Source organism: Stomoxys calcitrans, chromosome 1 (assembly GCF_963082655.1).
Source record: "Stomoxys calcitrans chromosome 1, idStoCalc2.1, whole genome shotgun sequence".
Taxonomy (NCBI): Eukaryota; Metazoa; Arthropoda; class Insecta; order Diptera; family Muscidae; genus Stomoxys; species Stomoxys calcitrans.
The window spans coordinates 42,950,848-42,965,252 of NC_081552.1; the positions used below are offsets into that span (position 1 = coordinate 42,950,848).

At 40.0% G+C, this 14,405-nt stretch overlaps 1 protein-coding gene across 1 annotated transcript; it reads left to right on the forward strand.

Moving 5' to 3' along the window:
* On the forward strand, positions 1–666 carry LOC106094178 (translation initiation factor IF-2). Its single transcript, XM_013261376.2, has one exon. The coding sequence runs from the start codon at positions 1–3 to the stop codon at positions 664–666; it is 666 nt and encodes a 221-aa protein (XP_013116830.2).
* The last annotated feature ends 13,739 nt before the right edge of the window (positions 667–14,405 follow it).

A 14,405-nucleotide genomic window follows, 5' to 3' on the forward strand; every position in this document is an offset into this window, starting at 1 on the left:
ATGGCAAAATTAAAGTTATTATGGGTACTAACCTGCTTGGCCCTATTATTTGTGGCAGTACAAGCGCAAGGAGATGATGATACTACAACTGTTGCTGCTGCTGATGATGATACTACAGATGTTGCTGCTGATGACGATGACACTACAACTATTGCTGCTGATGATGATGATAATACAACTGAGGCTGCTGATGATGATGATACTACAACTGAAGCTGCTGATGACGATGATACTACATCCGCTGGTGAAGTAACTGAACCCAGTACAAATACTCCAGCACCTGGTGACACCACAATAAGGCCAACTAGACCAACTCGTCCATCGTGCCCTCGTCCACCACGTCCACCAGGAGGATGTGGTAGACCGCATCCACCTCATCATCATGGACACGGAGGAGGATGTGGTGGAGGTCGTCACGGAGGTAGAGGTGGTCATCATGGAGGTAGAGGTGGTCATCATGGAGGTAGAAGTGGTCACCATGGAGGTAGAGGTGGTCATCATGAAGGTAGAGGTGGTCCCGGTGGCAGAGGTGGTCCCGGTGGTAGAGGTGGTCCCGGTGGCAGAGGTGGTCCCGGTAGCAGAGGTGGTCCTGGTGGCAGAAGTAGAAGTGGAGGTAGAGCTGGACACGGTGGAGCACATGGAAGAAGTGGTAGACATCACGGTTAACTCTTTGCCTATTCCAAGTAAATATTTAAATTCTATTTCGCTACTGACATAACATTTAAATGTTTACAATACAAGCGATCCGTCTTTCGATTTGTTTTATATATTTTTTTTATTAATTAAATCAAAATTAAAAAAAAAAAAAAAATAATAAAACGTATGAATAATTCAAGGAAAGTACAGATTTTATAGCATTTTTTATTGAGTAGCGCTGATATCCTATTCTTTAAATTCAAAAGGGTCCTTACTATCTTGGTTGGTGTTTGCGTAGCGGTGAAGAAAACTTAAAGGATAATGCTACTCAAGGGCATATTGACGCGAATCGTCCACCTACACAGCTAGTATCAGGAACGGTAATACTGTTAACAAACAGAAGGGTTACTTCTCTCATATCAATTAGTGCAGTCCAATACAAATTTAGGCTTAATAATAATAAGGAACCTCGTTTTTATTGCCGAGTCCAAATGGCTTGACGCATAGCGACACGACATAGTGGGGAAGTGTCATTACTTCTCTATAAGTGACGCCAGCACTGGGAGGGGATAATCACCGCTGACATTTTTTCTACGTTGGGACCTTCAGCGTCAAAGACGAACATGTTGTCTCTGAGCTACGATGTACCCAGTACCAGGAACTTAGCGCTCATTAAATAACTGGGAGTTGATTTTTCAGAGAGTTGGTGGTGTTTCTGCTCCATATGGATGAGGTTAAGAAGAGCATGACTTGAATCGGACAGCACTCACTGATATGTGAGAAGTTTGCCCCGGTTCCCTATGGGAATATACATGGGCTAATTTGCAATGTGTGTGGCATGGAATAGCTCTGAGCGTCCTGGAAGGGAAAAAATTCATCTCTTGTCAGAGTGAAGCTATGTTGGCGTGCTTGCCACTGGGTAGGATTGTTTCTACAAATGCCCTAAAATTTTTGCCTGGCGTACCCTCTCTACATTTGCTAGTGACTCACACGTCTGTTCTGTATACAAAGAGAAAGGAAGTCCCGTTAGTCCCTGTTTCTGAGCTGCAGATGGGGATGTTAGACCAGTCAAAACGCTACTTTTAGAGTGTCTTGATGATAGCTGCATAGCCGGTGTCACCCGGCTGCTCACTTAGACTCTCTATTCGATACCCAACTGCAGTTGCAGCTACTTCCATACGGAGAAGCTGTTACTCCAGGCTATGATTCTCGTGATAATGAAGAACACCAAACAGGTTGGAGCGCAAAGTTCCAGTTTTTGTGGCGTTCATAATTATCCCGTGCAGGGAAGGGGAAAAAACTTGAATACACACTAAAAATTCATGGCGAGGTGTTGCTGTGTTGTAATTTGTGGGCTACGCATGATATGGCTTTGTCCATGTTGAAGATGTGCTGTTATGTCCTTCGTTGTTATACCCACCATCATAGAATGGGGGCATACCAATTTAGTCATTCCGTTTGTAACACCTCGAAATGTTAGACCCCAAAGAGTACATATATTCTTGATCATCTCGACATTCTGAGTCCATCGAGCCATGTCCGTCCGTCACTCTGTCTGTTCGTGTGTCTAAATCACGAAAGCGGTCGAACTCGATATTTACTATTGATGTAGGTCGTTGGGGATTGCAAATAGGCCACATCGGTTCAGATTTCGATATAGCTCACATATGAATTGATCTTCCGATTTGACTTCTTGTGCCCCTGGATGCCACAATTTTCGTCCGATTTGGCTAAAATTAGCAGAAAGTGTTCCGTTATGACTTCCACCAACTGTTCCAAATCGGTCTATAACCTGATATAGCTCCCATATAAAACGATCTCCCGATTTGACTTCTTGAACCCTTACTAGCCACATGTCCCATTTTGCTGAAACTTTGCATAGAGTGTTCTGTTATGACTTTCAACAACTGTGCCAAGTATGGTCTAAATCAGTCTATAACCTGATATAGATCGCATATAAACCGGTCTCTCGATTATCCTTGTTCGGTTCCTAGAAGCTGTAATTATTGCCGGTTTGGTAGAAGTTAGATATGTAGAATAAAATTTATGCCCTTCAACTAAATTTAGTTTGTATAAATTTCATCGCCATCACACCTAAATATGATCTAGATTGGACAATACTTAGATAAATTGTAGCTGCCATATAGACCGATCTGCTGATTGAGGTTCATAAACCTATCTTCTATAGGTAATTATTATTCGATTTCGGTAAAATTTTTAATATGAACTTATTTTAAGTCTCGCTACATCCGACTTGCCCTATGGTTTAGATGGGGCTATAGTTAGATATAGCTGCCAAATAGACCGATTTGTCATTAAGGGCCTTGAGCCCATAAAAGCCGTAATTATTATCAGATTTCCCGATATCCGACTCAAATATGATTCAGATCGGTCTTCATTGCGATATAGGTGCCATATAGACCAATCTGCCGATTAAGGGTCTTAAGTCCATAAAAACTGCATTTATAAACCGATTTCGCTAGAATTTGATACAGTGACATGTATTAAGCCTCATGTTATTAGACCAGCATATGTTCCAGACCAGACTGTATTTAGATATAGCTGCTATAAAGACCGATCTGCCAAATAAGTGTCTTCATCCCATAAGAAGCGGATTTGTTGCCCGATTTCGGTGAAACTGTGACTTGTATAAGAGTTCTAGGGACCTGAATCAAATCTGATCTAGACCAGCCCCCATTTGCATATAACCATGTATATGGTAGTGGAGTTGTTATAAAAGAGAATGGTTAATTCATCCATGGTGGTGGTGGTATGCAAAGTTCGACATGGCCGTTTTTATACCCACCACCATAGGATGGGGGCATACTAATTTCGTTATTCTGTTTGTAACTACTCGAAATATTCGTCTGAGGCCCCATAAAGTAAAGGGTGATTTTTTTGAGGTTAGGATTTTCATGCATTAGTATTTGACAGATCACGTGGGATTTCAGACATGGTGTCAAAGAGAAAGATGCTCAGTAAGCTTTGACATTTCATCATGAATAGACTTACTAACGAGCAACGCTTGCAAATCATTGAATTTTATTACCAAAATCAGTGTTCGGTTCGAAATGTGTTCATTCACCGTAACGTTGCGTCCAACAGCATCTTTGAAAAAATACAGTCCAATGATTCCACCAGCGTACAAACCACACCAAACAGTGCATTTTTCGGGATGCATGGGCAGTTCTTGAACGGCTTCTGGTTGCTCTTCACTCCAAATGCGGCAATTTTGCTTATTTACGTAGCCATTCAACCAGAAATGAGCCTCATCGCTGAACAAAATTTGTCAAAATTTGAACACATTTCGAACCGAACACTGATTTTGGTAATAAAATTCAATGATTTGCAAGCGTTGCTCGTTAGTAAGTCTATTCATGATGAAATGTCAAAGCATACTGAGCATCTTTCTCTTTGACACCATGTCTGAAATCCCACGTGATCTGTCAAATACTAATGCATGAAAATCCTAACCTCAAAAAAATCACCCTTTAGTTCCAATAGCATAACATTTCTTATCCATTATTCATTGTTTGCCTAGAAAGAGATACCGCACAAAGAACTCGACAAATGCGATCCATGGTGAAGGGTATATAATCCCAGTAGCGGAAAGAGGCGAAATACATACATACGCATGCGTCTGATAAGGCAGTTACCAGTTCTTCCACACAAATGTAAACACCATTTCAAAATAACATTGTGTGTCATTGGCACGATGTCCGGCACCTCTCATTGCTTGATATACGCCTGCCGAAGGGCCTGTAAAATATGTCCATTTATGAGTTCTACTGGGCTGCAACAGCACCAATTAAATACGGCCTGCTCTTAATGTTATTTTTGGAACGCTGCTAAAAATGTATCCCATTTTTGTATGACTTAAAAAAAAAAACAAGTAAAAGCGTGCTAAGTTCGGCCGGGCCGAATCTTATATACCCTCCAAAATGGATCACATTTGTAGAGTTCTTTTCCCGCCTTCTCTTCTTAGGCAAAAAAAAGGATATAAGAAAAGAGTTGCTCTGCTATTAGAGCGATATCAAGATATGGTCCGGTTTGGACCACAATTAAATTATATATTGGAGACCCGTATAAAATGTCAGCCAATTCGAATAAGAATTGCGCCCTTGGGAGCTCAAGAAGTAAAATAGAGATATCGATTTATATGGGAGCTGTATCGGGCTATAGACCGATTTGAACCAAACTTGGCACAGTTGTTGGATATTACACAAAACACGTCGTGCAAAATTTCATTCCAATCGGATAAGAATTGCGCACTCTATGGCTCAAGAAGTCAAGACCCAAGATCGGTTTATATGGCAGCTATATCAGGTTAGGGACCGATTCGAACCATATCTAGTACAGTTGTTGGATATCACAACAAAACACGTCGTGCACAATTTCATTCCAATCGGATAAGAATTGCGCACTCTAGAGGCTAAAGAAGTCAAGACCCAAGATCGGTTTATATGGCAGCTATATCAAAACATGAACCGATATGGCCAATTTATAATACCAACCGACCTACACTAATAAGAAGTATTTGTGCAAAATTTCAAGCGGCTAGCTTTACTCCTTCGGAAGTTAGCGTGCTTTCGACAGACAGACGGACAGACGGTCAGACGGACGGACGGACGGACATGGCTAGATCGACATAAAATGTCGCGACGATCAAGAATATATATACTTTATGGGTTCTCAGACGAATATTTCGAGTAGTTACAAACAGAATGACGAAATTAGTATACCCCCCATCCTATGGTGGAGGGTATAACAAACAAATAACAAGTAAAAGCGTGCTAAGTTCGGCCGGGCCGAATTTTATATACCCTCCACCATGGATCGCATTTGTCGAGTTCTTTTCCAGGCATCTCTTCTTAGGCAAAAAAAAAGGATATAAGAAAAGATTTGCTCTGCTATTAGAGCGATATCAAGATATGGTCCGGTTTGGACCACAATTAAATTATATGTTGGAGACCTGTGTAAAATGTCATCCAATTCGAATAAGATTTGCGCCCTTTGGGGGCTCAGGAAGTAAAATAGAGCGATCGTTTTATATGGGAGCTGTATCGGCCTATAAACCGATTCAGACCATAATAAACACGTATGTTAATGGTCATAAGAGAATCCGTCGTACCAAATTTCAGGCAAATCGGATAATAATTGCGATCTCTAGAGGCTCAAGAAGTCAAGATCCCAGATGGGTTTATATGGCAGCTATATCAGGTTATGAACCGACTTGTACTTTATTTGACATAGTTGTTGAAAGTAACAATAAAAAAACGTCTTGCGATATTTCAGCCAAATCGGATAGAAATTGAGCCCTCTAGAAGCTCAAGAAGTCAAGTCCCCAGATCTGTTTATATGACAGCTATATCAGGTTATGAACCTATTTGAACCATACTTGGCACACAGTTGGATATCATAACAAAATACTACGTGCCAAAATTCATTCGAATTGGATAAGAATTGCGCCCTCTAGAAGCTCAAGAAGTCAAGTCCCCAGATCTGTTTATATGACAGCTATATCAGGTTATGAACCTATTTGAACCATACTTGGCACACAGTTGGATATCATAACAAAATACTACGTGCCAAAATTCATTCGAATTGGATAAGAATTGCGCCCTCTAGAGGCTCAAGAAATCAAGACCCAAGATCGGTTTATATGGCAGCTATATCAGGTTATGGACCGATTTGAACTATACTTGGCACAGTTGTTGGATATCATAACAAAACACGTCGTGCACAATTTCATTCCAATCGGATAAGAATTGCGCACTCTAGAGGCTCAAGAAGTCAAGACCCAAGATCGGTTTATATGGCAGCTATATCAAAACATGGACCGATATGGCCCATTTACACTACCAATCGACCTACACTAATAAGAAGTATTTGTGCAAAATTTCAAGCGGCTAGCTTTACTCCTTCGGAAGTTAGCGTGCTTCCGACAGACAGACGGACGGACGGACAGACGGACGGACATGGCTAGATCGACATAAAATGTCATGACGATCAAGAATATATATACTTTATGGGGTCTAAGACGAATATTTCGAGTAGTTACAATCAGAATGACGAAATTAGTATACCCCCCATCTTATGGTGGGGGGTATAAAAATAAAACTGAAAAAAATTGCCGGTTGCGGGAATCGAACCTGGGTTTGCGATAAAAATGGAGTCGGATTGTACATGAACATTTTTATACCCTCCACCATAAGATGGGGGGTATACTAATTTCGTCATTCTGTTTGTAACTACTCGAAATATTCGTCTAAGACCCCATAAAGTATATATATTCTTGATCGTCGTCAAATTTTATGTCGATCTAGCCATGTCCGTCCGTCTGTCCGTCCGTCCGTCCGTCTGTCTGTCGAAAGCACGCTAACTTCCGAAGGAGTAAAGCTAGCCGCTTGAAATTTTGCAAAAATACTTCTTATTAGTGTAGGTCGGTTGGTATTGTAAATGGGCCATATCGGTAAATGTTTTGATATAGCTGCCATATAAACCGATCTTGGGTATTGACTTCTTGAGCCTCTAGAGTGCGCAATTCTTATCCGATTGGAATGAATTTTTGCACGACGTGTTTTGTTATGATATCCAACAACTGTGCCAAGTATAGTTCAAATCGGTCCATAACCTGATATAGCTGCCATATAAACCGATCTTGGGTCTTGACTTCTTGAGCCTCTAGCGTGCGCAATTCTTACCCGATCAGAATGAAATTTTGCACATCGTGTTTTGTTATTATATCCAACCACTGTGTTAAGTATGGTTCAAATCGGTCCTTAACCTGATATAGCTGCCATATAAACCGATTGGGTCTTGACTTCTTGAGCCTCTAGAGTGCGCAATTCTTATCCGATAGGAATGAAATTTTGCACGACGTGTTTTGTTATGATATCCAACTACTGTGCCAAGTATGGTTCAAATCGGTTCATAACCTAGTATAGCTGCCATATAAACCGATCTTGGGTCTTGACTTCTTGAGCCTCTAGCGTGCACAATTCTTATCCGATCAGAATGAAATTGTGCACGACGTGTTTTGTTATGATATTCAACAACTGTGCCAAGTATGGTTCAAATCGGCCCATAACCTGATATAGCTGCCATATAAACCGATCTTGGGTCTTGACTTCTTGAGCCTCTAGAGTGCGCAATTCTTATCCGATTGGAATGAATTTTTGCACGACGTGTTTTGTTATGATATCATCCAACAACTGTGCCAAGTATAGTTCAAATCGGTCCATAACCTGATATAGCTGCCATATAAACCGATCTTGGGTCTTGACTTCTTGAGCCTCTAGCGTGCGCAATTCTTACCCGATTTGAATGAAATTCTGCACGTCGTGTTTTGTTATTATATACAACAACTGTGCCAAGTATGGTTCAAATCGGTCCATAACCTGATATAGCTGCCATATAAACCGATCTTGGGTCTTGAATTCTTGAGCCTCTAGAGTGCGCAATTCTTATCCGATAGGAATGAAATTTTGCACGACGTGTTTTGTTATGATATCCAACAACTGTGCCAAGTATGGTTCAAATCGGTTCATAACCTAATATAGCTGCCATATAAACCAATCTTGGGTCTTGACTTCTTGAGCCTCTAGCGTGCACAATTCTTATCCGATCAGAATTAAATTGTGCACGACGTGTTTTGTTATGATATTCAACAACTGTGCCAAGTATGGTTCAAATCGGCCCATAACCTGATATAGCTGCCATATAAACCGATCTTGGGTCTTGACTTCTTGAGCCTCTAGAGTGCGCAATTCTTATCCGATTGGAATGAATTTTTGCACGACGTGTTTTGTTATGATATCATCCAACAACTGTGCCAAGTATAGTTCAAATCGGTCCATAACCTGATATAGCTGCCATATAAACCGATCTTGGGTCTTGACTTCTTGAGCCTCTAGAGTGCGCAATTCTTACCCGATTTGAATGAAATTTTGCACGTCGTGTTTTGTTATTATATACAACAACTGTGCCGAGTATGGTTCAAATCGGTATATAACCTGATATAGCTGCCATATAAACCGATCTTGGGTCTTGACTTCTTGAGCCTTTAGAGGGCGCAATTCTTATCCGATAGGAATGAAATTTTGCACGACGTGTTTTGTTATGATATCCAATAACTGTGCCAAGTATGGTTCAAATCGGTCCATAACCTGATATAGCTGCCATATAAACCGATCTTGGAATGGAATTTCGCACGACGTGTTTTGTTATGATACCCAACAACTGTGCCAAGTATGGTTTAAATCGGTTCATAACCTGATATAGCTGCCATATAAACCGATCTTGGGTCTTGACTTCTTGAGCCTCTAGAGGGCACAATTCTTATCCGATTTGAATGAATTTTTGCACGAAGTATTTCGTTATGATATCCAACAACTGTGCCAAGTATGGTTGAAATCGGTCGATAGCCTGATATAGCTGTCATATAAACAAATCTGGGGATTTGACATCTTGAGCTTTTAGAGTGCGCAATTCCTATCCGATTTGGCTGAAATTTTGCATGACGTATTTTATTTTTACTTTCAACAACTGTGTCAAATAAAGTTCAAATCGGTTCATAACCCGATATAGCTGCCATATAAACCGATCTGGGATCTTGACTTCTTGACCCCTAGAGGTCGCAATTATTATCCGATATGCCTGAAATTTTGTACGACGGATCCTCTCATGACCATCAACAAACGTGTTTATAATGATCTGAATCGTTCTATAGCCCGATACAGATCCCATATAAATCGTTCTCTCTATTTTACTTCGTGAGCCCCAATGGACGCAATTCTTATACGAATTGGCTGAAATTTTACACAGGTCTCCAACATATAATTTAATTGTGGTCCGAACCGGATCATATCTTGATATCGTTTTAATAGCATAGCAACTCTTTTCTGATATCACTTTTTGCCTAAGAAGAGATGGCGGGAAAAGAACTCGACAAATGCGATCCATGGTGGAGGGTATATAAGATTCGGCCCGGCCGAACTTAGCACGCTTTTACTTGTTACCCTTGCCGTATTGCATGCACCTACCTATGCCTGCAAACCGCAATGAAGGGGTATGTTGTTAAAACAAGCTCTTTGCCGTTCATTACATTTATTGTGTGGTGGCTGAGTTGGTAGAGCATGCGCTTTGCATTTCAAAGTCAACTTCATGTTGAAGCGGGTAAGAAAATAGTAAACACGCGAAAAGGAGTAAAATGTCGCAAATATAATTGCCTAAAAATAAAAAAATTGTTCTTTCTATTTTTATACCCTCCACCATAGGATGGGGGGTATACTAATTTCGTCATTCTTTTTGTAACTACTCGAAATATTCGTCTGAGACCCCATAAAGTATATATATATTCTTGATCGTCGCGATATTTTATGTCGATCTAGCAATGTCCGTCCGTCCGTCTGTCTGTCGAAAGCAGCACGCTAACTTCCGAAGGAGTAAAGATAGCCGCTTAAAATTTTGCAAAAATACTTGTTATTACTGTAAGACGGTTGGTATTGTAAATGGGCCATATCAGTTCATGTTTTGATAAGTATGCAATGTTCACTGGATTTTGTTGAAAGGTGGTTTACATATATACCCGAGGTGGTGGGTATGCAAAGTTCAGCCCGGCCGAACTTAACGCCTTTTTTCTTGTATTATTTACTATGTCATTGTCAAAACATATAAAAGAGTAGTGTAACTGACTGACTGATCGTCGCCCAGCCCAAACGAGTAAGGAGGAATTAATAAGCAGACGATTTGGCAGTGAAGGCCAGATAAGTGTCGTCAGTAAACTTGGTTAACCCGAAGCCTTTCGGGTCAACGCAGTTCGAGTAATATAATAATAAAATAGCGAAACGGTTGGTACGAAGACGAAAATCCTATGGGGAGATCCAGATTGTGAGAAGACGAGGCTATTGCTGAAAGCAACCAGGAGGTCAGGATAGCTTTCGGTATCATAACAGGGCACATAGGACTACGAGCTCACTTATGCAAAATCGGTGCGGCAAGTGATATAGCTTGTGTAGGGCATATGGGGAAGATGATGAGACGTTGGAATATTTCCTATGCCATTGCCCGGCTTTCGCTGCTAACAAACACCAGCACTTCGGTGAGGACGCAATACCAGACATAAACCAATTAAGGGGCGTGGTATGGAAAACAATTAGAGGTTTTGTAAGTAGAACGGAATTCCTGACTTAAATTTTCTTTTTCGAGGTTACTTTTTAGTATTTAGAACGCAAAAAAACTCAATAACTGCCTTAGTTGTGTGTCCATAGTGGCATGGATGAATGAATATCCGCATCCTCTTTTCAACCCAACATAGTCACCCATCATATTTTTTCTAGTTGTACCTACATGCCAAATTTCAGACCTTTAGCTCCATCATGAAGAAAGTACCAAATGGTACCTATTTTGGTACCAAAATTTTCAAGTTTCAAAAAGATCATTCACACATCTAACATATTTTGCATACCTGTGCCTGCATGCCAAATTTCAGACCTCTAGCTCAATCTGTAAAGAAAGTACAAAATGGTACCAAAATGTACGAACTTTAAATAGGTAATTAAGTCACCCATCATGTATTCCTCAGTTATACCTACATGCCAAATTTTAAAATTTTAGACCTCTAACTCCATCTGTAAAAAAAAGTACCAAACGGTACAAATTATGGTTCAAAACGTACGTTTTGTCCCATTATCAGTACTATTTTTCCATCAATACCATGGCAGCCGGTTGTACGTACCGGATTGACCCGATGAATTCCTTCATCGGCAAGGGCTGCCGCCTCAGTGTACCACACACTGCTACTACAACAACAATAACTATTTTTCCATTGCTTTTTTCGCTCTCAGAATTTTGAAGCAGAGGTCTTTTAAGACAAATTTCTAAATTCGTAAATTGTTGGTACTTTTTTGAGTACCAAAACGGAAATATTTCCAAAAACTCTTCTAATCATCCATGGTGTACTTAAGTTTCTAAATTCAGAGCTCCATCTCAAATTACAAAGAAAGTACAAAATAGTAACAATTTCAGCACTAAAAGTACTATTTCTCCCACTTCCGGTACAATTGCTCTTTAAATTGAGCCCAAAAACATTCTACCAGCATTTTTCATTCACACTGCACAAACATGCACTATTTCGTACTATATTGGTACTATTTAGTACCTTAACGAACGAATATCGCCAAACCCAGTCTTATTCCGCGTCTAAGACCAAAGACCAACATTCGTGCAAAAATTCATAATTCTAGCCTTAGCCTTTAAGGCTGGGAAGTGATCAGTCAGTCAGTAAATCACGCGTGGCTTTTATATATAGCGTAGTAGAAAATAATAAAATTTATGTGCATTGGATCATTTTAAGCTCAAATTGAGGCATGTTTACTGCCCTATTTTATGAAATGGAGAAATGGAGCTTTGAAGCCGATAAGCAGGCATATTAAAATAACAATTTTGAGAAGTTGTGAGGGTAGGTGTAAGAGCATTTTCACCCAAGGGAAAAAAGTCGAAAATATGTGTTATACCATGCATATTTTGAGAAGTTGTGACGGATGGTGGATTAACTCCTAAAAGAGTTATATTTATGTGCCTGCACGATATGTGATTCCGCCACTGTGATATTCGGCCCGGCAGAACTTAGCATGCTCTTACTTGTTACTTGTTTCATTGAGAATATTAAAATTTTATTAAAATTTTTTCTTTGAAAAACGGACGCTCTCCAAAGGACATCGTAACTAAACTGTCGCTTAAAAAGTCATGCATGATTTTCGCGGCAACTATATGAAAATGTCATCAACGACTTTTATGGGATGTAGGCTATATGTCTTCACCGATTTAACATGGTCACGCACCCTTCTTTTAAGCTGGGTGTTTTGCATGTTATCCTTGTGTATGTTATTTTGAGCATACTCTGTTGGCGGTGGGTCGCTTAAGGGCAATTGCACATTTTCATAGTTGAGCTTTCCAGCACCATTTGGAATTCAACTGGTAGTAGTCTTTTGGCTTTGTAGTCAAAAGAGTGGCTTAAAACTGCTTCCACGGGTGTCAAGTCCCTGTTATATCGTTTTTGGCCTGACAACCTACGCCAGCCAACTTTTGGAGCAACGAGGTGGATTCAAATTGCGGGTAGAGCTGTGCTCGTCCTGGTGTTGCGTTTTCAACAGAGTGCCGTAACCCATAGATCTAAAGGAGTTTTAGATAGTGCTCCTCACCTAACCATGGAGGTGAACATGTTCAAATACGTGGGATCGAATGAGTCTTCATGTTAAATTTCTATATATGGGGGTTTTGGTAGACCGCTTGTATTACCCAGGTTTGGGCCGTGGTGGCAAGTACCTGCGTCAACTTTCTTGTCCTGGTTGTAAAGCCATATTGTCCAAATTACTGTTCATTAAGATATTTCCACTCGACGACCTCACAATAAGACTATAACACCTCACGGATTCTATGTACCAACGCCCGTATTTTCGTCTGCAGAATCGTGTTATGGTCGGGCAGCTGGAAACAGAACCCAGCCTCTGTTCTGTCCTCTAGCTATGATCGCTTCGTGTAGCAACCCAGTGGCGGAATCACTTATCGCTCCCAAAATGCAGGCATATAAGTATACCTCTTTTGGGAGTCTATCCACCATCCGTCACAACTTCTCAAAATATGCATGCTATAACATATATTTTCGACTTTTTTACCTTGAACTAAAATCCTCTTACACCTACCCACACAACGTATCAATTTTTGTTTTAATAGGCTCCATTTCTTAAATAGGGTAGTAAAAATGCCTCAAATTGTCTCAAAATTGTCCAATGCACATTAATATAAATATTCTCTTCATCTCTATATATAAAAGCCACGCGTTATTTACTGCCAAGCATAAAAGGCTAAAGCTAGAATTATAAAATTTTGCACGTATGTCGGTCTTAGGTCGTAGACGCAGAATAATAATGGGTTCGGCAATATTCGTTCTTTAACGTACTTAATAGTACCAATACAATAAAACGAAATTGTCCATGTTTGTGCACTGTGAGCGGAAAGTGCTGGGAGAATGATTTTGGGCTCAAATTAAAAACTTCCTGAAAAAAAAGGTTTAGTGAAAAAAATCTTCCAAAATAGTAACGGAAGAGGGACAAATAATACCTTTAGTGCAGCAATTGTTACTATTTGGTACTTTGTTTGTAAATTGAGATAGAGCTCTGAATTTTGAAAATTAACTGGATGATAAGAAGGGTTTTGGAAATTTTAATATTAAGGTACTAAAAAAAGTACCAAAAATTTACGCGTTAAGAAATTTGTCATAAAAGACCTCAGCTACAAAATTATGAGGATAAAACAAAGGAATAGAAAAATAGTACAGGTAATGGGAGAAAACGTACGTTTAATACCGCAATTGGTACCATTTGGTACTTTCTTTACAGATGGAGCTAGATGTCTAAAATTTGGCAAGTTGGTACGAATTGGAAATATATGATGGGTGACTAAATTATCTATTCACAACTCGGAAATTTTGATACCAAAATTAGTACTTTCTTTACAAATTGAGCTAGAGGTCTGACATATTGAATGCAGTCCTCTGGCATTCACTGCCAAATCGTCTGCTTATTCTTTCCCCCTTACGCCGCTATGGCCCGGCACCCAAACGATGCGAATCGTGATGAGTGACAAAATGTTCCATTCGTACATATTGGTATCGAAAAGTGCTAAATAGTACGAAAACCTTATCTTCGCCTACAGCGAGAGGGAACAGCTAGAATTAAGCACTTTGATACGAATTATCAGTCTTGACA